Consider the following 24,384-nt stretch of genomic DNA (forward strand, 5'->3'; position numbering starts at 1 on the left):
GCAAGTTTTTTGCCTTCTGAAAGGACCCAGAAACCCCTGGCTTATAAAAATATAATATAATCTCGAGCATGTTTGATAGACATGAGAAAGAAATTTGTAATCTTTGGTAACAGAATGAACTTGCATCTAGTAAGCCCATAGCGTGTCTGGAGTGTTTTACTGACTTGGGGAATCTGCCCTTGGGCGCTCTGTGTGGGTGGGTGCTATCTAAATCTGCATGCCTCGTGAGGTTGAAGTCCTCCATCAGTATTGTTGGACCCTCTGCAAACCCCTCCAGCATATTGAGCAGGGAAGACAAGAACGCCTGCTGACCTGCATTAGGTGCGTATGCAGATATGAATGTACACAGCTTTCCCCTCAAAAAACCCTTTACCATGATAATCCTCCCCTCCTTGTCTGACTTTATGGATTAAGGTTGAAATTTCGAAGAATTGTGAAAAAGTAAAGCATCCCCCCAGTGTTTCGTAGCCGCTGAGGATCTGTAGATTAAAGCATAATTTTTGTGGCACAATTGTAGTTCCTCCTTCTGCTTTAGGTGTGTTTCCTGTAGGGCCACCACCTCAAAGGAGTGATCCAAGAGATATTTCCAAATGTTTTGGCATATGAGGGGTGAATTTAGGCCCTTTACATTCCATGAAGCTATTGCAATCGGCATAGTCCCAACTTAACCCCCACCCGCGTTAATTAGACCTGAAGCCACAAATTCACCATCCCTTCAAATTTTACTAAGGGAATAAACATAGCTTCTTCAAATTTCTAAAAAGCTTTTTAAGTCAGTGATGATGTGTGACCAATGACTCTAAGAGACCAGAGTCCATACTCCATAACCCCCCCTTCCCCAACGGTTAACATAACTAACTACACAAAACCTGCGCTGGGAAGCTGGTGTTCCCTCAGCTACAGAGTCTTGGAAGATAGGGTTCATGGAGTAGGGTGTCCAGACCAGGTCCGGGGTCCCAGCTGTTTCTCAAAACCAGTTATCAATCGCCAAAGCATCTTTTAGAATTGCTAAGTTTGAGTGTAGGTGCTTGCAGAAAGGACAAAAACGATAGTGTTGCTACCCAATGATCCCTGGGTGTGCACTCCAACCTTTAGAGCTTGTGATTCATGACAGATCCAGGTTGGATAATTCTAGTCCTTAGAGTGACGGCCCTTCGAACTCACGTTCCACTGCGAAGGTTTGTTGCTTCCTTTCCCAGTGGCAGGGCCTCCCGTGTGGTCCTCTGACCCAAGAGGGAGCCCCACAAGTCTCAGACCTTCCTCAAGCTCAGTGACATGCTTCATTTTATTATTGAACTCGAAAGCCAAGCCAAAAGGGTAAGTTCATCTGTATTTAATTTTGTCTGCTCTTAGCTTCGTGGTGAGAGGTCAAAATTGCTGCCGCCGAAGAAGAGTCGAGGGTGCCAAGTCCTGATAGATGGTACAGCAAAAGCCCTTGAATGAGATCTCAGCCTTTTTCTGGGCCACCTGTAGGATGGCCTCCTTCACTTTGAATGAGTGGAGATTCACCAGAATGTTGCACGTGCGGTGGCAGTCTCCACCAGGCTGGGGTCCCACTCGATACGCCAGCTCGATTTTATCTTCATTTGGTTCGCCCCCAGGATTTTGGCGAAGAGACCCTCCAGAAATGCTTCCAGTTATGGTCCCACTACCCCGTCCTCCAGGTCCTTAATCCTGATGTTGTCTCTTCATGCTCTGTTTTCCAGGTCATCGGTCTTTAGTAGCGTGGACTGTAACTGCATGTGAAGCTCCTGTATTTTCTCCTGGGAGTCCGACATTCTTTTATCTAGGTCTTGAGCTTGCACCTCGATGTCCAGCACTTGTGTGCCCACAGAATCCAGGTCCTGCTGGAGCGTTACCATCCATTATGAGAGTTCAGCTTTCAGTTGATCTATGAAGGATTTGATTTTGATATCCACTTTAATCTCTGCGCGGAGCTCCGCTTTGACATCCCGGAGGGAAGCAATTCGATCTTCCTGGGTGAGAGCCCTGGCTGCAGCATCGTCAGCTCGATCCTTTGCCATTTTCTTCTCTGAAGTAGTGAAATAGCTGGACAACTTAGCAGGGGCGTAGGTGCTGCCCCTTCACTTCTTCCCTCCGCGGATGGAGTAGCCTGCACCTCTTATTCGTGTCACCTCACCAGCGCTGCTCCCTCCGGCGTGTCGCTCCACCACTTCCCGGGGGTGCTCCTACTCCTTCAAAAAGGGTAATCTTGTGCCCCTCCCCAATACTGAGGACTAGGTTTAGCCCTTGCAAAATCCAAAGTTGGTACCCATTCTTTTAGTTGGGGGTGGAGAGATCAAAGCTCCCGCCTGCTGCTAGCCAATAAGTCTGAGCAGTCCTGTGTGAAGATTCCCTGCGGGGAAGTTAGTCTTAATCCGGCATGCTGCTTTTCTATTCAGTGTGTGCAATTTTAAGGTCGAGCAAATCTTGCTTGGGCGCCATATTGAAGTCAGACACTTCCTATTCGGTCTCCTCCGGTACAAATCTCAGCCCGAGGCACCCACACTTCCTTTAGGCATGTTCTGCCCCCAAGGCTGACCTCTTCATTGTAAGGGGGCTGCTCATACTGGCAGAACAAGACTATTGATGGCCACGGTCACAAGGCTTCAGGCGGGAGCAGTCACTCCACCTCTTGCTCTCTCTGCATTACCGATTCCTCCCGCTGCTCCCCTCTGCTATTCCTGCTTATCGGGGGAGGATTGCCTCACGATTAAAAGAAACAGCGGCTGCTACAGCATACAACAGCGGTGATCACGGGCGCCGCCACCATTTTGTGGGATGCTCGCTCTGCTCCTCTCGCTATAAGTTTGGAGGAAGCCATAATTCAGGCACCGCTCGCCTTCCTACACCGGTACCGTCCTCACCGCATGAGTCAACTCGACCTCCGCTCCCGTTTAGCGATGAAATTGCCTAAGGTAAGCCCTATAAACAGCTTGCGGACCCAGAGCAGAGGTGAATTACATTCACCTGGCCATCTTGCCTGGCCACGCCCATCAACTATCTTTAACATTGCAGCGGGTGCTGGTAGCTAAAGCTCCTGCCGCAATGTTAAAGATGCACACTTTACATAACCCTGCACTACGAGGCAGGCATCACGTGGTGCCTGCTGCCTGGTGCAGGGAATTGTAGGGGGGCACCATAGGCCCCCCAAGTGCAAATCCAACATTCCCCTCCACAAGCGGGCCCGTAACGGGCCCCCAAAGTACATCCCTGCCAGCCTGTCAATGGTGGTAGAACCACCATTGACAGGCTGACAGGGATGCAGCATCATAATCTGTCGGGCGGTGCCCACCAGGCACCGCCAACATTTTGTAGATGCGGGGTGGATCCACCAGGCAATCATAATGATTGCCTGAGTCGGACCCGTGGCGGACGAACTTTCTGTCCACCATGCACACCGCCCGTCATCGTCATCTGGCAGGCGAAAAAGTGATTTGTGATTGGCGTGAATCCGCCACCGGCAGGCTGCCGGTGGCGGGTTCACCACCATCATAATGACCCCCTCAGTACCTCAAGTGCTCTCCTTCGACCATGGCCACTCTGGCAAGGGTGTATGGGCATTGCTATGGGCCATACATTTGCACCAGATTTAATAGGCCATAAAAGAAGATCGGTTAAACACTGGCTTTTGATTTATTAATCCAAAAGGGGACTTGTAACACAAAAACTAAGTTTAGATCATTTTTAGCAGTCCAAAGAAAGATTTTAAAATGTATTAAACAATAAACCTGCTATTCAATTTTTTAACGAAGCAAAACAAGCATTTTGATCAGATTGATAGTAAATAAAATCAATTAATCTGTAAAAAATATTCTGAGATAGTCAATCTCGGTTTATAATGAAAAAGTTAATGAAGTAAACTATTTTATTGATATCATTTAATCTGCGCTCTTGAAATTTAGAATTATTAAGCTACCAAAAATTGGATTTTGTGACATTGTCACACTATGCTAATTGCAGAACAAACAACATTGGGAGAAATTTAATCTGATACCTAATTTAATTGTATTCGATTTCTGCTCCAGATTTTTAGACCAGCCTTTGTGAAACTAACTCTGTTGTATCGGTTCTGTTAAATGGAAAACATGACCATATGTATAGCGATTACAAAGTATTTTCCAATAAGGATTTTAAAATGTATGAATATACAGATAAGTCCAAAATACAAAAAAAGTAACATGTGCACATGATTTTATGTCATTATGGTGGCACCGTGCTGACTTCTCACCCAAGGTTAGAGTCAGTCGCAGCTCAAGAAATCACAACAAGGTCATTACTGCATCACTGATAGGGGGCCTAATTATTTCAGCATCAGGAAATTCTTCTTGCTGCATCTGCATCTCACAGCATACTTACTAACAGAGAGCAAGTGATTGCAACATTTTGCTTTCGGGTGTTGAGACTGCTTTTGGTGTAATTGATTTGTGCCTGAGAACCCAGTGACATAAGTGAGAGATGGTTGTGTGCACATTATAGAGCTGTGTGACAATGCTGAGAAGAGGACAAGCACGAAGAGTTCTTGTGCACCCAACATGGGTGTCGTCTTTGGCAATAGGTTGATTGAGAGCCTAGGATGGCAGCAGAGGATGGTTCCAGAGGGTATTTGGGACACTTGGGAAGAATTGTTTTATATTCCATGATACAAGAAGTGATTTGTTCAATGCTACAGAAGGGATAGTTTGCCAGGTTTGTCTTAAACCTCCTTGTTTTTCAGTCAGTGAGCAGCCTGCAAGAGGCACTACTGTCTAACCAATGAGCTCACAGGACAGGCTGGTAGATGCTTTGATCTTAATCTCAGCTTAGCACTGGTGTATGCAGGGGTTTCACTAATTAAGTAGCCGTACTTCTTAACTTGATTTCACACACCTCAGTCCGTACCTGCTCCTCCGTGTGCGTCTTGACAGCAGGTTCCTGTTGCATCCTATCCATCATCAGTTCCATGCTGACCAGTGAGTCTGCAACTATACAGCGCGCCTCTAGTGATAAGGCCTCATGCAGACACTGGTGTCACACGAACAACACAATGGGAAAGAGATAGCATCCAAACACATTGTATGTTACTCTGCATGGCTTAGCATGGGAGAGAGCTGCTGCAGCAATGTATGTGTATGTCACATCTCCATCAGCACCGCCCATCCTAATAGATGGAGATTTAATAATGCCTTGTTAAGTCATCGTACATTCGGGAGAGATTTGATCAATTTGCCACAGAATTTTTTTATACCAATCTAATTGATGATAAAGACATGAGCGTTGTCTGGAATGCCTTCAAAGCAACTGCCAGAGACTTTATTATCGACTATGTAGCAATAAAAAAGAAACTTTTTTAAGGAATCTTCTGCTTTGTTGCAACATATCAAAGAACTTAAACAACAATATTTTCCACAAATCTACTTTGATTCATTTGACAAAGGCCAAATGTGAGTTTAACAGTATATACCCTACAGGAGCTTGTGGGACTTTATTACAATTGAGTAATTGAATAAATGTTATGGTGGTCGTAATAAGGCAAACAAACCTTTGGCTAGTTGTCTTAAAATCAGAAAGCATAAATCTAACATTACTATGGTTCATGATAAACTAGGTAATAGGCATCATAAATATTAGGGAATTTTTAATTTGTTTTGGATTACTACACCAAATGATTCACCAAAGAACATTCTCTATCAAAAGAGGCTTTAGATGAATTCGTCTATTCTATTCCCAAACACTAAAATAGCTCAGTTGATCTTTCTTCAATGGGGACGGACCTTTCCATTTCTGAGATTAAGGCAGCCATACAGAATGTACCCAAAAACAAAGCTGTGGGTCCAGATGTTTTTTGGTTGGATTCCATTTGCAGTTCTACCCCATTGTTGATTCCACAACTGCTGTTATTATTTCAACACTTCCCCTCAATAAACAGGGTAAATAGCAGCTTTTCAGAAGCTATGTTCTGTCTGATCCCTAAGACGGGTAAGGATATGTCTCAGTGTGAAAACTACAGATCCATTCCTTTAATTAATACTGACTTTAAGTTCTTCACAAAAAGTTTAGCTTTGCACCGTAACCACATTATTCCTGAAATAAATGGCATTGACCAATTAGGTTTTGTTAAATTTAGATCTAATACAAATAATTCTAAAAATTTTTAAAATCATACACTCTCATCATGGTTCACTAATCCTATTGCAGCATTTACACTCAATGCAGAAAAGGCTTTTGATCGTCTTCATTGGAATTATATGTTTAGACCTCTGAAATTGCACAATTTTGGTCACCAAATTGTACAATATATTAGTTTGCTGTACTACTCTCCTAATGCCTCGATTTTCATCAATGGATTGCCATCTTTATATTTACAAGTACATAGAGGTAGTCAGCAAGGTTACCCTTTTACCCATTTATTAATTATTTTAGCTCTAGAACTCTTCTTTGAAAAGATGCGTTGATCTATATTCTTTTCAGAGTATAAAAATAAGGACATTGAAGTTCAATTTACTGCATAAGCGGATGATATTATATTATTTGTATCTGATCCAGTTCATACAATCCCTGAATACTTTCACTTACGGACAGAATATTCAGTCATCTCTGGATACAAACTTAGGGCTTAATTACAATGTCGGTCGAAGTTGCCTCTGACCACACCGTTTCCGGGAAGGAACCTCCGACCCTAGGTCAGCGGTTCCGACAAGCCCATTAGGATGCAATCGCACATGATTGGGGAGAGGTGTGGCACAGCGGCCAAGGTGACTGACGTTGGAATCTGGGGATCACAGTTCGATCCCCGGTGCCAGCGGCAAATTAGCCCAGCAGCATGTGACTATGGGCAATAGCTTGCTTAATCTTCCTGACGGCCCCCAGCGCCTAGAGACCCTTATGGGTTCTTGCTCGTGCTTTACAAATGTGTATTATTATTATTATTATGCGGTCGCAAAATTCCATTTTTTAATAGGAGCTTGTGCAGCGGGCTGAAACCTCCCTGCCACCTGACACACGGTGCAGTGATGTTGAGGGGGGCACTTAAGGCCCAAATGCGGTGGGCCAGGAAGAAAGGGAGCCATGCTAGGGGCCTCCAAAGTTGTTTTTTGACTGCCAATGCATGTCGGAAAAGCGGACAAGGATTGGCTGCCTGAAACCAACATCATAATACAGACGGCGGACCGCCGTCCTTAAGGGATTATGGTAAAGTTCAGACTGCCCGACGGGCTCCTTGAAGCAGTTGGAACCAAGCCGGATTTCCCTGCCAGTTTAAACTCTGACAGCCATCATCCTAATGCGACAGTCAGAGTTTAAACCTACCATGTCGTCGGATAGCCTCCAACCAGCAGTTGGAGGCTTTCCAACCAACTTCGTAATTAGGCCCTTAATATTGATAAATTGGAAGTTTTACCCCTTAACACACATAGAATTAAATACATGTTTCAGACTTCTAGCTTTAAATGGAATGCTGGGCACATCTAATGCTTAAGCGTCCACTACTCTAACTCAATTCGGGACATAGTTTCTATTAACATGGCTATAGTAAAACATAAATTGCTCACCTTATCTGAAAAATGGTCCCTATCAATTTTATCAATCAATTTCCATCTATCTATGCTCTCAGTGGACCCTCCTCAGAATTGTTTGTAATCTATACAACAGTATGGTAGTAAAGTTTTCATGGAATAACAAAAGAGGACGTACATCTTTTAATAAACTTCAAAATCCTAAGTTCCTGGGTGGAGTTAACTTTCCAAATTTCTTCAAATGTCATTCACCCTTAACCTCAAATAGATCTGGAAATATATCTATGAGAATTGTTCCCCAGTACATACTATTTGACACAGTTTAGAGCAATACATAATAACATTCTTGCCAGCCACCATTACTTATTCTGTTTCCTTTGTCAAGTCCCTTCATTCAAACTCATATATAAACAGAGCTCCTCCCCATTTGGCATACTAAAAATATTACATTGAAGAATAGAATTTTTTTTTTGGAAAGAATGGGTACAAAATTGTATCATTACAATAAATCAACTTTTCTTAGATGAGGGGTTTATTTCTTTTTTCGAAATTCAAAATACTTAAAATTCATCCTCAACTAATGGTATCAAGTATGAGCAACTTAAAGATATACTGACACATTCTTTCTCCTCATCGCAATCTCTTGATCAACCCCACCAAGGTACTGCATCTATTCACTTACTTCAGTGCAGTGCGAGCGTCTTATGTATTCAAACACCTCTATGCGCTTCCCGCTGATAGATCAAAACAAAGGTTGAGTTACAATGGTAAACTATTTTTCAAAACATCTTTTCACTACACATATGGAAAAGGATATGGACTATTCATTCCACATCTTGCTCTGCAAGTGCTACTCAAATCTTGTACTGTTAAAATATATTGTTTCTCCGCCCTATTTCACTTTTTAAGTCAAAAACTTCTAATGAAGCTAAATGATGGTCATGTAAGATGGAGAATAGTGACATTTTTCATATGCTTTTTGAAGGTCCGTAGGTGTACTTATCGTTGTTACAAATTTGGGACACGATTACGGATATATGTTTTGTTACATTTCCATTTGATAAGAAATATTATTTTTCTAATAGGTTCCTCTGAAATTCGGCACAACAATGTCATTGTAGGAAAATGTGTTGATTTACTGATTGCTATTGCATTACAAATTATTTCATCTAGTTGGAAAGGTACTAGCAATGTTACCTTTATAAGATGGTGGAAAATATTATGTCATACTCATCGATTAGATACAGCATGTATATATTCCACTAAACATTAAACTTAAAAAAGATCTGTTTCATTATTATTTTCCTCATTTCTATCTCAACAACATGTAAATATCAATGATGCAACTACAACGTTTAAACCTCCTTGATGTTACTTATTTCTTTTAGGACTGTTGAGCGATCTATTTGAAGTTTTACAATTACAGTTTGACTCCCCTCTTGAGTAGGCTAAGAATATTTTCCTTCTCCCCTTTTCTCTGCTTTCCTCGATCTTCCTCTTCTTTCTTTATAACATATAAAATGCTATTGATCTTTTCCATATTTTGTATATGTTGAACTGCCTTCTGCTATATTGATCTACATATTTTTCAACCTCACTATGTTTTTCTTTTTATTGTACTCACCATAGAATATGTTATTACATGCTGTTATATATTGTACAGGGGGAAGAGCTAGGAATTGCAAATTCTCCACTGCGATGGAAACATTAGAAAAACATAGTTCTTCCTACAAAACCCTCACCCACCAGGGTTACCCCTTGGAGGCATGCTTCATCTTTGGGGTTTATCTTGATCCGCTGCGGATCAAGGCTTGCTACGACCAAGCAAATACATGGGAGCACTTGAAAATAACATCAAATCTTCCTTTTTAATACATTTAAGTCATCCCTATGGTATGCCCTTGGCAGACCAGGGTGCAGTGTATTTAAAAAGTAGTTGTTTCCGGTCCAGGGAAGACATGGCTTGGCAGTTCGGGCTGGACTGTTCCCATGAGGCACAGGGTCAGACTATTTTGCATATGCCATGTCTGTACTGGGGTGGTGGAGTCAGCTAAAGAATGGTGATGGATTAAACCCAGATCAGTTAACTGGGGGTGAGTGTTCGATTTGCTCAAATGCTCCGCCCATCATCCCCTTTGGTATCGCTTTGTTCACCCTAAGTTAGCAGGGTATGCCCAGACGTGGGTCCCTTGCTCACTTTGCCACTGGATTCAAGCTAGCCTGGCTGATGACGGCTGATTAGCCAGAAATCAGTCCCAGGATGCATATTTCCGGTCCAGGGAAGACATGGCTTGGCAGTTCGGGCTGGACTGTTCCCATGAGGCACAGGGTCAGACTGATTTGCATATGGCCATGTCTGAACTGGGGTGGTGGAGTGAGCTAAAGAATGATAATGGATTAAACCCAGATCAGTTGACTGGGGGTGAGTGTTTGATTTGCTCAAACGCTCCGTCCATCATCCCCTTTGGTATCGCTTTGTTCACCCTAAGTTAGCAGGGTATGCCATTTTCCGGCCTTAGACATTTTGTGCCTGTAACCTGTCTCTGGGTCACATGACTGAGTGTAGCGGACAGTTGGGCTTTGTGTATTCCTCTTAGACTGCCGCACACAAAATAGCGAACTTAGGTGTGCCTGACTGGGCCATCCCTGGTATGATGGGATGGCATGATGGGAGGGCGAAGCGGTGCCCAGCCCTAATAACACTTGAATAGGCTGTGTCTTGCCTCCACACAAAGGGCTGCATACTCCCTGCAGTTAGTCTCAAGCCGTGGCATGAAAGCCAGGGTGCCTGGGGACTTCAAAGACAATTTCTAGAAGCTTCTCCCACCTTCCAGAGGAAGAGCACGAGGTATAAATATAACCTCAGACACCAACTCTTTTTCAGGACAGTGGTTGACCCTTTTATGGTGTGTTTACTGTTTGAAGTCTTGCGCAAATACTTTACACATTGCCTCTGAGTTAAGGCTAACTGCTCTGTGTCAAACTACCCATGGGCTGAGCTCCTGTTAATTTTGGTTTGCTTGTGACTTCACCCTGAGAAGAATTGTGGTTGCTTTTTGAGAAGGGTTTCACCCCATTTAACCATTAACCCAATTTCTTACAGATTCCAAAAGACTAGCTTGCGTCAATTTCTAAATGTTTGCTTTAGTCAATCACCTTATTGATCCAAAGACCACAACTAACTGTGGGCATGTTGTATACGAGTGTTTTTTTGAGAACAGAATTTTACGGTGAGTTCAGTGCGTGAAGACTCAGCTGTAGGTGGGTACACAAAATACTTTCAATAGGAGATCAATAGAAGATCAATTGGACATGGTCAGGATTAACTATCACTAAATACCCTAACATTAGTTAGGTGTGTGATTTGGGGATTTCAAAGCTCTCTTTTGGATTTTTCAATGTTAAACTACAAAATAGGCAGAAATATATTAATAATTCACTAAAATCTACCAAAAAGTACTTAAGACAGTTATGTTTATCACTTAAAATTCTGCTCTCCAGATGCTGGATTTTTTGGGATTCTGCTGGAAAGATATGTGTGCACAATGAAACTGCTTTGCTTGCATTAACCTAAGGGTTAAAACAAAAAATAATTCACTGTCATCTCCAGTACTTTGAGGAATTAATACTTCCTTCATTGGAACTGCACATTCAGTCTGTTGTTGCTGCTTTTTAGCCTAGGTACCAATATTGTGGGATGTCCATTTCTTCGTGATAGAAATTTCCATGTCTATTTGATCAAGCAATGAAAGAAAGGTGTGACGTTTTGTACGGTTGGAGTGGTTGCAGAGTATGTATTTCAGAAAAGAATGTTCCTCAAAGAACTTTATTATTATTTTTTTAAATCAGAAAGAAGACTTTATCAAAGCTCAGTATAATACAGTATATACTTTGTGTTAAACTAATCTGTGTTTTGCGATACTGTTGTTTAACTTTCCTTACCATTACTTATTCACGCATTGTCAGTGGCCAAGAAATTATGAACAACTGCTCCTGTGATGGCAATTAACCAATGAATCACACATAGATTCCCCTGTTAAGTTTTTTTCTTGTTCTGTAGTTTTAGTTGTGACTCCAAAGCTGATGACGGACAATGTGAATATGATGAACAATATTTCAAATGGACTTAAGGAAGCTTTGGGAAAAGCACTCCAAAACACTGTCCAGGTTCAAATTAACAAAACTTTAATTGTAAGTATTATCTGACATATTTGTTGTGTTTTGTTGAACTGTTATTTTTTATTTTATTTTAATCTATTGAAACAGATAAACAGAAACTCATATAAAATATTGAAGGAAATTATTAAAGACATGTTATGGTTGTTTACTTATGTTTCAAAATAATGTGAAATGTCCCCCAAGGATCTCAATTTTAAGGATTGTTATGGTTACCATTCAAAACATAAAAGCTACTGATATTCACCAGTTGTAGGGAGCTACACAACGGTCACTTCCCCAACGGAAAGCTCATAATCTCACACATAATGCCACAGATGACATGAGAAGTTGCATAATCGCTGACATGACTAATGATACCACATGTCACACCACCATTAAAGCCATTAAACCCCTTGGTATTCCCAGTATTTTGGATGCAGTGCATAGCCTTCAACCTGGGATGCGGGATATGGATGTTAGTTAGCTGTGCTTAGCAAACTCTGGGAGCAAAACCAGGCCTTTCACCAGACACATTATTTCCCTTGCAAAAGGATTCCTGAACAAAGTTTTCAAGCTCTTTTGCACTCACCCCTCCTCCCCTAAGAACACACTGGCAATGCTAAGCAGCCTGTGAGAGTTGGGCAATGCCTTTGATCTTGCCTGTCACTGGGAAACGTCTTTGATCTTTCTGCCTGGGCCCACTAATCATTTGGACAGCCTTTCAACATGCTGAGACTGTCAGATGCCCATTTATAGGTCTGGCCTAGGCAGCGCTTGCGCTGTCCTGTTGAGACATGTAGTATACACGATAGCAGGGAAGCTTTGTGGAGCTCCGCCCACTCTCCACCCATTGGCTTGTGTCTTAAATGCTGCCTTCAGATTGGTTGTAGGCTTCTTTAGTCCCTCCTTATGATGGACATGTCCTCAATTGTGTCCATCCACGTCTATTGGACCCTTTACTGCAGACTACGTTCTTCCAGCCACGGCCCGTGGAGGGAGTTTTGGTGGGGCGGGGGAGGGGCAGGGTGGGGGTGCGAAAAACTGGAGTATGGATAATTGAAGGTAAGTAAACAATTTAATTAATAAACCTAATTTTGTAGCGTGCCCTGCACCGCACAATGCGATGCAGGTTGCGCTACGAAATTCGTTTTATTAATACAATTGTTTACTTACCTTCAATTATCCATACTCCAGTTTTTTGCACCCCCACCCGGCCCCTCCGCCTCCCCGCCTCTCAACCCCACAGAAACTCCCTCCACGGGCCGTGGCTGCGTTCTTCCTGTGCCTCTCCCCTCTCCCCCCTCTGATGCCTGGTTTACCTTTATCAACTAGGAGCAAGCTTTTTTTTAAATTGCGAATGGAAGCTCCATCACAAGTGCCTGGTTTGCGTTTATCACCTCGGAGCAAACTCTTTTTTGCAGAATTATGTAGCTTGAACGGTTAAGTTATTGGAGCGCTTTATACGAGCACCAGTTACCATAACATATACATTATTTGGTAGGCGCGGGTCATATTAAGTGATTTGTCCAGAATTACGTCACTTTGAGCCGATGCTGAGGCTCAAACTCAGTTCCCCGGCGCCTCAGTTAGCAGTCTAGCTCTCCTCTCATTTGCCCAGAATCACGTGACGTTGACGTTGAGCCGACGGCTTCCCTTTCAAGTACTTTGAAGATACGAGGACTGCACCAAACTTCGTGCAGCAGTGCCACACCACCATGTAACTTTAGGGAGTAGTTCTCATTTAATTGTGGCGTTGCTTGTTTTAATTATGAGCACTAATGCTTGTTACCTTCTTTACTGCTGCCGGCCGCGGTGAACCGAATACAGGCCTGAGGCAGGCAGCAGCATTTATACAAACCACCAAAGGCGTCTGCAGGGTTACGATAAAACTATATCCTAAAATATTTACAGCTTAATTAAAAACCATGTGAAAACAAAATATATTCAGGCATGATTTTTAACATTCAAAACTAAGGTGTTACCGCTCGTTTCATATGACATATTACGAGGATACAAATCTGTGTGCCGATATATATTTGAATTGAAAAACTGGATGACTGGGTGAAGCAGTGCTGTCCTGCTTGGCAAGGGTGTGAAGGGGTATTCTCAGTACTACAAATACAGGAAGTACCTCTTTCCTTCAGCTGGGCGCTCCCGGTCTGGTGAGGAGGGCTGAGTGCTGACGGTAAGTCTTGTCTTTGTATGGCATCGCAGCAGTAACTCAGTTGTGGCAAAAGACGTGAGTCATTCTTATGAGGAATGGTAATGAAAACAAGCATTTGGAATGCAATAGGTCTCGCATTTGTGAGAGTTTCAACTATTGGCATTGTAAATGACGATACCTTTTATTAATGTTTTAAAAACCAAAACATAAATAAAAGGCATAGTCATTTACAATGCCAGTAGCTCAAACTCGCGTAAATGCAAGATCTATTGCATTGCAAATGGTTGTTTATGCTGGAACCAGGCTTCCGCAAAATCTTTTCTGCTCAAACTCGTCTCTCTCACCCACCAGACCTTTTCTGCACTAAACAGTACCATGTGAGAATTTTACTGCTGAAATACGTCCACTGTCCAGAAAATGTTCAACGTTTTGAACTCTCAAAACTCAGAGACACAAAATTTGGGAATTTCGCAGGTGTAATAAAGTTTTCATGAGTGTAATATACTACAAGGCAGCCTGAGCTATATGTGATGGTTTCAAACATGGGCTGAAGGGTGACGGTTGGCATTGGTGTTGGTTCTGAACATGCAGTGGCGTCGCTGGGGGGGGGGGGGTGCGGTGGGGTTAGTCTGCCCCAGGCGGCACGATTTTGAGAGTAACTGCGCTGCACTGTTGGTACGTTGCGGCCACGGCCACCTTTATAATTTATTTGGGGGCACAGTGTCCCCAAATAAATTATAAAGACCGCTGCAGCCGCAACGGGCCACCAGTGCCACGCACGCGGCCCAGTTATGCACAGTGCTGCTGCTGCCAAAATGGCCGCCGTGGCAGCGATGATGTCCTGCGTAACTGCGTTTGTGTTTGCTTTGTGCTGTCTTGAATGTTGGTGGTCGTGGTCCGTCCCAGCCTCCAGGGCCGTCAATATTGAAGCGCGCAAGCGCTACCAATGACGGCCCTGAACGACATGATTTTGGCCAGCCCTCGCGACGCGAGAACATAGAAGTGACGCGTCACGCGGTTCACCGCTACGCGCTCGAGTCGTGAGGAGTTAATTGTGGACCGGGGCAGTCAGTGGTAGTGCAGCTCTGGGCGATTTGCTCACTCTGGAGTCTGGCTTCTGCAGTCAGAGCAGCAGAAATTGATGAGATTAGAAGAACGAAGTTCGAACTTCAAGTTCGAACCAACCATCCCTGCCTGCCACAGAGTACAGACCCTGGAGCGAGTGAGGTAAGAGGAGAGCAGCAGGAGCTCAGCTACCTAAATGTTATAAATATCAGACATTGCACCCATTTGTGCAACAAGACTGTCTGAATCATACTGTGTGTGCTACCCAACACCAATCATTAAAGGGCCATCTCGTGAATGAAGTCACAATAGGTATCAATATTCAAGGAGACATTGCAGTCATCAAATAAACAGCATTCTGGAATGCTTACTGGTGGTGCCCGTTAGTGGTGCAGGAGAGGCCTGTTACTTTTTCTTCAGATGATGACCCTTTAAGAGAGAGGCAGCAGCTCGAAGAAAGCGATTTATGATATGATCAAATTATTAAAAGATAATTTCACTGTGGGGGGAAGGCGGTTCAATCCTCAGCTCATTTATCACTGGTAGTTTGGACAGAGCTGGCATCATAGGTTGAAAACTTAAATGAAAACTGGTTTCGATCAAGCCTCTCTCCATTCTCTCTCTCTCTCTTATCATTTTCATCTTCATCTCCTCTTGTCCCTAATAATTTTTACATCTGGTCCTTTTAGGGTCACACATCTGCTTTCTCTCTACTTTCTTTTTCTTGCCTCAGTCTGTTTCTTTTCACCACTTCCTTCTCTTTCCTTTCTCCCTCTTTTTTCCCCCTCCTTCCTCTTGCCCTTTTCTCCTCTTTCCATACCTTTATTTCTGCCCACTCTCCTTACTATGCCAGTGTCTCCCTTCCTCCATCTCTCTGCAACTTATATAGCAGAATTATGAATACAGCTGACACAATGCTTTAATTTGCCTGTGAAAAACAATTGCGTTTAATTTGTAGAAATGCACATCAGCAGGCACATTCCAAACCACTTGCCAGGCAGCTGACACTATTCTAGGGGTTTTAAGGAGCATGAGACTGAACATTTACCTGGGGGCCTTAATGGTGATCAATCAGGTCATGAACCCGATGCTCTTCGAAAACAAAGTCCTGAGTTTCTCAGCCAGCTGCCAGTTCCTCTCAGCAATTAATTGTTCACTCAGCTCTCTGATGGATGTCACATGCGGTTTTCCTGAGTCCCCAGATAGATCATGCAGTCTGAGTGTTCTCTTTTGTACTGCCAGTCACCGGTGTATTCAACTGTGAAATCTTGGATCATGTCATGTATGTGCACTTAACTTGCATGATCGAGGTAACTATTAGCTGCAATACTACGTGTCTCTCGGACCTCTTTCAAGTGCTTGCCGTCCTTTTTTTCCTGGCACCCCTCTCCACCTCCAGGGGCGGCAATCTGAGGGATACCCCCGGGCGCCACAAGCTCTAGCTACGCCTCTGTGAACATGCACCACTGCCGCGCCGGTACTTCTTTGTACAGTCAGAAGATTTCCACCTGCAGTTGGGCGGTCTCATTTGTTGGAGATTGAATCTGGTGTTAGGAAATGGCTCGCATATTCCTCGTTAGAAGCTTTCTAAACTTCACAAATAAGATTAGGTGTTATTTATTTTTTGTAATCGGATCCTCACCGTGTTCCAAGTGTAAATAGTTCATGAAAGTGCAGATGTTTTTTCAGTGTGAGTTGTTTGTTTTCACTTTGTCGTCATATCTAGAGTTTCAGCTTGCACTCAAGTGTCATAAAAATAACACACATCATCCAATTTTCTGTTTCCCCTGCTCTCCTTCCTCTTTCATCTTGAAAGCCACGTATTTGAATCCTGTATCTGTGTTAATGGTCGGGCAGGCTTTGACATTCCACACTCAGTGACTTTCTTCTAGCATTCCAAGCAAGCTGTGTCATATGAATGCTGAGCACGCTTTTTTACCAGGCTCATTGACTTTTCCAGAACGCTTGAGAACATATGCCAAAGTAAGGTTAGGGGCTTCTTTCTAGAATACGTGCCACCCTTCCCTTCAGCAGGCTCATGGGCCTCTTCCCAGGATGGTGAGCAAGCTGTGCTGTAGCATTGAATTATTTTTAAGAAAACTGAGCATGCTAGGACCTTGCAGGCTCAGTGCCTCCTTTCCAGAATGCTGCTGTATGACATATAAGCCTCTCTGTTGTCTTCTAAAGTGACTAACAAGCTGTCCTATGGCAGGTTCAGAGCCTTATTTCTTCGAAGTATGGAAACTTGTCACAGCAGTCTCATTGTACCCTCCTTCTCCCTTTTTACACCCACCAGGCCATTCACCCCTGTATTTTATTCAGCTGTTTAAGTTATACTGAATCTTTATTTTAGTGCTTTCTAAATTTCACGTTCCCATTATCCTCTCAGGTGTGATCATTTTATCGACCGCAGATAGATGTAAGGCTGAGGTTACACTGCGGGGCTTGGAGATTGTGGCCCGAGGTTTACTCACACCTCTCTGCAGTGGGCACGCTGGCTAGGAAGCAGTCTTACCTGTTAACAAGTAAACAAGACCGATGAAAATTACATTTCATGTACATAACTTGTGCATAAATCCGATCTAGTGCTCCGAGACCGGCAACGTTTTTCGATTCGAAGGGGCCCGGGCCGGAACTATTTTTTTGCCTAGTGAATGTTGTCAAGGCCTTGGGCTACCTCTCTTCCAAACATTGATATCTGGCATTAGCCAAGACTTCGTGATTTTACTAAAAATATATAAATATATACTTATAGGTGCTTTCTGCCACCCCTCTTCATCTATTAGTTTGTTGTTGCGTCATTCACATTTTTTTCCCGCCCACAGTCGGTCCATTCCATTGTCTAACTTCACTGCGAGTGACGACCTTCTGCTCTTTCACAAGGAGCATTTCCACACTCAGAGTAGTTTGCTTCATTGTCAGGGACCACTCTGCCTATGAGCTTTATGACAATAATAATGTTTTTTTTGCTTTTAGACCATGTATTATTTTTTTTTATATCGGCGAGGGCCCGACATCGCTAAAAAGAAAGTTTTACAAAAGCCATGACGAAATAAGCTGTGACAAAGCACAAAGTTTGACAGCCAAAGCCAGATCTATTGGCTTGGCCAGTGCTTGTTTTCCTTTCTCCTTGCCCCAGAATTTGCCACTGGCGTGGTGTTTTACATTGCGCCCTGTTTAGAGGGACAGATTTGCTGTCACACTTGCAGATTCAATCATGGAGTGGCACAATAAAGTGATTGTGTATGAAACAATGCCCCTCATCAGCTGAAGGCCTGAGCATTGTGTTGCAAACCACTCTTTCTCTGACTTACTGTCTCTCTGTCTTACCTTAGTTAACGATCCTACATGCATCAGGGCTCTTATCTTGTTACGGATTAGGATAAACTCATTTATATAAGTGCATGGCCTCTGCGTGGCTCCTTGTTGAACATGCACTTCCTAGGTGTGGCTTCGACAGAACCGAGTCTCGCCCAAGGTAAGTCTGGGCTGCTAACACGTCATTCACCTTTCCAGACTCTCGAGCAGCAAAGACAATAGGTCTAGCTTTGCTACCGAACTATTGGCTTTGTCATGGCTTGATTTATTCATATTTTTTTAAAGTATGGGAAAAGAATTTGAAGATTTCTACTTCTGTTGCCAGGTATGAAGCATTTTTTTCACGTTTAAATGACTGCTTTGTGTTATAGACTGTCTGGGAAGAGTAGTTCCAATCAGTTTCTTTGTTTTTTTCATAAACAGTTGGCTTACCTCTTAAAGACTCATCCAGCCCTGATGAGAGTCCGGCAATTCTAAAAACCGAGACTTGAAACGCGTCGGCCACTATATTAAGTATAGCTTGAATCTTGATTGATAGGAATCTTTGCATCAATTTGTAATTGTATTTGTAACAGTTGCATTCTCTTTTTTCATGAATTGTGTAAACATGCAAGAATGATTTCATTATTTTCCAACTGTTTTCACCAGGTAGACGATTAGATCACTACATGTTATAGTTGTGTATGTCATTGATAAGTTTTGTGATTTTTGTGTATATTCTTTTTTGCAATGTGTACAATCGATTTGTGATTTCTTTAGTTGTTATGTGTATTGCGAGTAGGACATCACTACAATGTATTCTCTGTTGAGTTGATTACATGTCCTTCTTTTTAGAAAAGTGTTGAATAATTAAAAACTAATTAGCCAAAGTCAAAGGCTAGGAATAACGTATTGATTTGGGTTTATTTCTGTTCCAAATAATTCTTCAAACTAAGTGGTTGTGAAGGTATATTCTCTTTGTTTAGCCTTTTATAAAAAGACGCACGCAAAAGCCAATAGCTGCCCACAAAAGGATCAGCACACGCACAAGCGTGTGCGATTTGTACGGCAGCTTCCAAACCCCATTTTTCACCTACTAAAGAACTCACGCTGCGTGAGCACTGCTGCGCAGTGCAATGCTAGGCGCGAGACCTAAAAACATGGGTGCACTTCGTACCAGTGTATTTTTAGAACATCTTTCTTTCTTCTTTCTTTGTTTATTTCTTTTAAAAGCTTCTAGTATTTAATTTAACTAGACTTAGGAAAGACGATTTGTGTTTCTAAAAGCATAAATAGTGTAAGAGGGTACTGGGCGGCACAAATATGTTTAAATTAAAACTCAGATGTGTCTCCCCGGTGATAGGTAATACTATCACTTAGTTCTCTCGCTTCAATTTTAGCGCTCCTGGGGCCTTAATACAAGTCTTAATACATATCTGTCCCTGTACAGAGACAACACTGCTAATGAATAGAGTGGAATAATAAGCACCAATAAAAAACTAAGTGTGCTAAATCAAAAACGGGCAAATCTCTGCTTTGACCTTCACAATAGGCAATCACATAGTTTGTATTAATTCCATCCATGAAGAATAGACATTTTAAAGTGCATACAATAAGACCTGATGTGTGATTAAAAGTCTTAACGTTGGTCCGGGGCGAATGAACAATGCACTCTTACTACAGGCAGTAATAGCACCCACCTAACCTACAGCGCTAAAAGTGTTTAAGCCCCGCTGCAGCACTGACTCATTTTACTTAATGTAAATATTTAGGACCATTGTGCTTGAGTTATATATAACACGTAGGCGTGAACAGTAACACTCCCTTGACAACAAACACTTTCTGAATGGTTCAATAAACTTTAAAAAAATATATATATATATGGAGTGTGAAAATATTGACCATATTGTATTACAGAAATGTAGCTTAAATTCACCCAGTCATGTCTAAACTAGTTTTGCTTCACAAAACGAGGGCTTTGATAGCAATGGACTTTAACTAAAAAGTGAGTGCAGGTGGTCCCATGAATAATATGGTGCATAGCTAAATACATATAAGGTCCCAAATGCTAGACTGTTGCATTGCAAATGCTTGTTCTTCACTTAATGTTGAGATGGATGGAGGAAGACAGAATACCTGTCATATATTAAGGCCCCAGTCTGCTGCGCTGATCCACCACCAACCACACAAACAAATCTGGTTAAAACATAGACAAATTATGTGGGGTGAGCAAAGGCCCGTTGTTCATGGATTACACTCCCAGTACCAAGAAGAATGCTGCTGCCCGCGTCCCACGCAGGGGGACATCGGCAGGGCAGCCTCCTTAGTGGCCACTAGTCCAGCCCCCTCCCTCTGATGGCCTGGTGTGCTGGGGTGGGAGGGAATCCAGGGAGCCCCACACCCCTTCAGGCCCCCGCATGCATGCTTCCCGGGGGAGGTCCTTCCGGGGTGGGCGTGCCGGGCCAGGTATATAGGGCCTGGCCCGTCTTTGTGTCGTCCTCTGCCTCCTGCTCCGGTCCTGTGAGCGGCCTCCGTTCGTGGGCGGCGCCGTCCGCCCTCTTCCCCCTCTGTGCTGCACCCTCCCTGCCACTCACACAGCAGCAGATTAGGCGGCGGCCGCCCTGAAAGGGGTGGGAGTCCAAGATAAGGATCTTCAAGGTGCAGCACTGTCCGGGCGTCGTCCCACTGTGCTGACTGGCTCTACAGGCGGGCGAAGCAGCGAGGGGCTGCCTGCCCTGGATCACCCGTAAGATAACCCACTAATGTCATACCATGGGCCTCATTTATGAGGCCTTGCGTCAGTTTTGCGCTGCTGATGCGTCACTTTTTGTGACGCATCGGCGGCGTAAAACATGCGACTTGTTGCGCCATATTTAAAAAGTGACGCATCTAGGTAGATGCGTCACTTTTTAAACCCCTGCGCCACAATATACCTGCGTCAGGTATAATGTATTCAGAGGGGGCGGTTCTCGGCAAAAAGCCTCGTAATAGTGACGCAGTGAAATCTATGAGATTTCACTGCGTTACTTTTAGGACGCTGTTGCGTCAAAATCTTGCGCCTGTATCACAGCAGGTGTAAGACTGACGCAAGCCCTTTCACATGGGGCTTTCCCCATGTGAAAGGACGCATTGCTGGAGTAGCGTCATTTTTGTGACACACTCCAGCAATGCGTGACTTTTGCGCTTACAGATACGTCAGAAATTCTGACGTATCTGTCACTCCTTGCGACATGATGCGTCATTCTGTAAATATGATGCATCAATCATGTCGCAAGGAGTGCGCACTGAGAAGTGACGCATCGCTGCTTTCACGCAGCAATGCGTCATTTCTCATAAATGAGGCCCCATGTTTGTATGATAATAAACCTGCAGCAGTTCTTTTCCCATAAACTGAGTGTCTGGTGTATCATTTATGGGGTGAAATGTTTTAAGTGTTGGGAGGAGCGGGTGACGGTGTGGGCACTATGGCCGGGAGATGGTGGATCAAGTAATCTGAACGGTCATGGGCAGGCCAGGAAGATAGGATATGGCATACCCCATATTTTTGGAATCCTCTCTCTGATACCAATTTCGTGACCAGTGGAGGGGTCTGTGCCTGCAGGAGTTTCGGTGTTTCTGCCTTGAGGCCAGGCCAGAAAGCCTAGCACTAGCTCCTCAGTATTCCGTGTTAAATCTTTTTATGGTACACTAACTAGCAAGTCAATGCATTGTTGTAATCTTATATGAGAAGGGTAGCCAGAAATATGCCAGTTTCATGAACTCTGATTACGTGTTAAATGTTTGACGTGAAAAAAGTATCTCTGTCAACCAGATTTTTATTTTCCAATCAAATCCATTTTCATTCAGCCAGTTCATGGACCTGATGCTATTGAAATAAATATATTTTTGATAATTAACTCTTCATTTTTAAAGAAACTACTGAAGAAGTGTACCCAAACCTAGCAAAAGATCTTAAATGGTTGAAGCCCTATCTTTATGCCGGAGTCGGTGTCCACCTGTGTTTGTGATACACAACATATGGTACACCCATTATCCACCTTGACCAGTCTAAAAACATTTCACGATTGCGTATAGGTATATGAATGCTTTGTGCAAGGTATTGAAACGAGCGGAAAGTTACTAATAGGTAACAATAAAAAGAGCACTTCCTCTATGATCAAATCGACTTAACCTATACTAAGGAGCCGCTGTCACTGTAATGTATATGACCTCTATTTAACAAACCTACAGAAAACTTTCAAAAACAAAAACTTGCAGGATAAAACCAATGGAAAAAATTACACAAAACATGGCATGGACACAGATTCCAATGACTTTTTGTGATTCGATGGAAATCCATTTAGCCGATTTTGAAATATCCAGAAAAGAACAATATACACATTACTGCCAGTTTGACTTCCTGTTTGGACCTGTTTGAAATCCAGCTTTCCTGTTGGTTTCGATGACCGCAAACGCAGACGCATGGGTTTTCATTGCTGAATTGCAAATCATATGGACACACAATGGTGAAAGCAGGTTTACACATTGCGGTGGCATGATAGTCACAAACCAAAGGCAGGAGGCAGTCACAGGTGTAACACAAGCCACTGCAGTTTCTGCGGTGCAAATGAAATGTAGGTTTTTATAGAGCGCATGTTTGCCGTGGTGTCTTAGCGCTTGCTACCATGGAGGGGAACAGGGAATTCAACCAGCAGGTTTAGTACGAGTGAATAACCAGGTTTTGAGTCCTTTCCTGAACTGTAGTAGATTGTTTTTGGTTTCTAAGATGCAGGGGCTGGAAATTCCATAGCCCGGGGGCTAGATGTCGGAAACTTCTACTGCTCCACTTCAACATCTTTACCCTCGGTTCTACGAGCAGTGACGCTGATGCCGAGCGTAGGCTTCTCTGTGGGGTATAGCACCGAATGTGTTGGCTGATATGGGCAGGTCCCGCCCCATGCAGGGTCTTGTGTACGATACACATAGATTTAAACTGGATCCTCGCCGGAATCGGCAGCCAATGCAGTTGTTCCCGGATGACTTGACTTATAGGACTGAATTTAAGGAGTTTTAGTATTAGCTGGGTGCAGATGGACCCCCATCCCACAGGGCCCCCCATTAGGTCCAAACCCTTGGATATCAGTGAGGTATGTAAATTCAGCAGGCCCCTCATCACATGCTGCAGGGGGACCCATCATTTTGCGTTACTTCACTGAAGGCAGCAAGGCATACTTCTGAAGAGTATAGTGCTATTCAAAAGCCCCCAAGTCACACAACGTTTCAATATTTAGCAGTGTCAAATGTATGCAGGCTGGCCTTTTAAACTTTTCAGCTAAAAAAATTAAGAATTTGAAATATAAAAAAGTACCTAAATACCTATATTTCCTGACCTGGCTTACAGGCAGGGGAGCCAGAAAGCCCTGCCTTAAAGCTTACTTCCTTCTTCCGTCCTTGCCACAAAATGTCAGAAGACGTTCTAAACATTGGGCTGCCCCCCTCCTGCTCTATGGCCTGCCCAAAACTAGGGGATGGTGGTTAAGAATAGGATCAGGTAAAATTAAAGGTCCACTGGCATAATTTGTGTAATTTGGGGAATCTGAAGAACATGTTACCCAGTCTGGCACAGGAAAAGAATACAGAGGTATGGGCCTACACATCCTCTTCCAGTTGCCCAGACTTGCCCAAGGGCCAGGGCTCAGTGAGTGCATCCTCAAATTTCAACGCACCCCTACTTCCTAGAGGAATGAAGAACCTCCATAGTTGACTGGCAGAAGACTGATGTATCCTGAGCATCTGACTATTTAGGAAGAGGCAGCAGGCCCCTCATCAACTACTCAGTGGCGAAGTATGCATTGAGTGCTGCCTTCAAGAATGGAGCCTATTGGTGATGTTGCAAAGGCAAGAGGACAGATATCATCATATTGATGTATTTATGTGTTTCTTTGTAAGTGGCAAACTTACATTTAAAACAGCAAATGTTGTACATAGTATCAGTGAGGGTACGTAGGGACTACATTTTAGGTTGTTTACCTATTTGGTGGAAAGAGAACTTTATACTTTGATGAAATATTGAGTCTAGTTGACAAAGAAAACAGGCTCATGAGAGCCATACGTTTATATGTACATATTTATGTATAGAGCGTGAGTTGTTATCCATTGTTTGTCTCTTGTTGCAATAAATGTTTTTCTAGTGCAATTTTGAATATTTGGATTGAGTCAATAGAATGA

The 24,384-nt window shown here is 43.2% G+C and overlaps 1 protein-coding gene across 5 annotated transcripts in view; it reads left to right on the forward strand.

Moving 5' to 3' along the window:
* The window catches only part of KIAA1549L (KIAA1549 like), a 674,355-nt gene that overhangs the window by 193,935 nt on the left and 456,036 nt on the right, over positions 1–24,384 (forward strand). For all 5 annotated transcript variants that reach the window (XM_086955871.1, XM_086955872.1, XM_086955873.1 and 2 more), the window contains one exon: positions 11,554–11,684. In XM_086955871.1, the coding sequence (XP_086811997.1) occupies positions 11,554–11,684 (131 nt within the window). The remainder of the gene's footprint in view (positions 1–11,553; positions 11,685–24,384) is intronic.

Source organism: Lissotriton vulgaris, chromosome 2_1 (assembly GCF_964263255.1).
Source record: "Lissotriton vulgaris chromosome 2_1, aLisVul1.2, whole genome shotgun sequence".
Taxonomy (NCBI): domain Eukaryota; kingdom Metazoa; phylum Chordata; class Amphibia; order Caudata; family Salamandridae; genus Lissotriton; species Lissotriton vulgaris.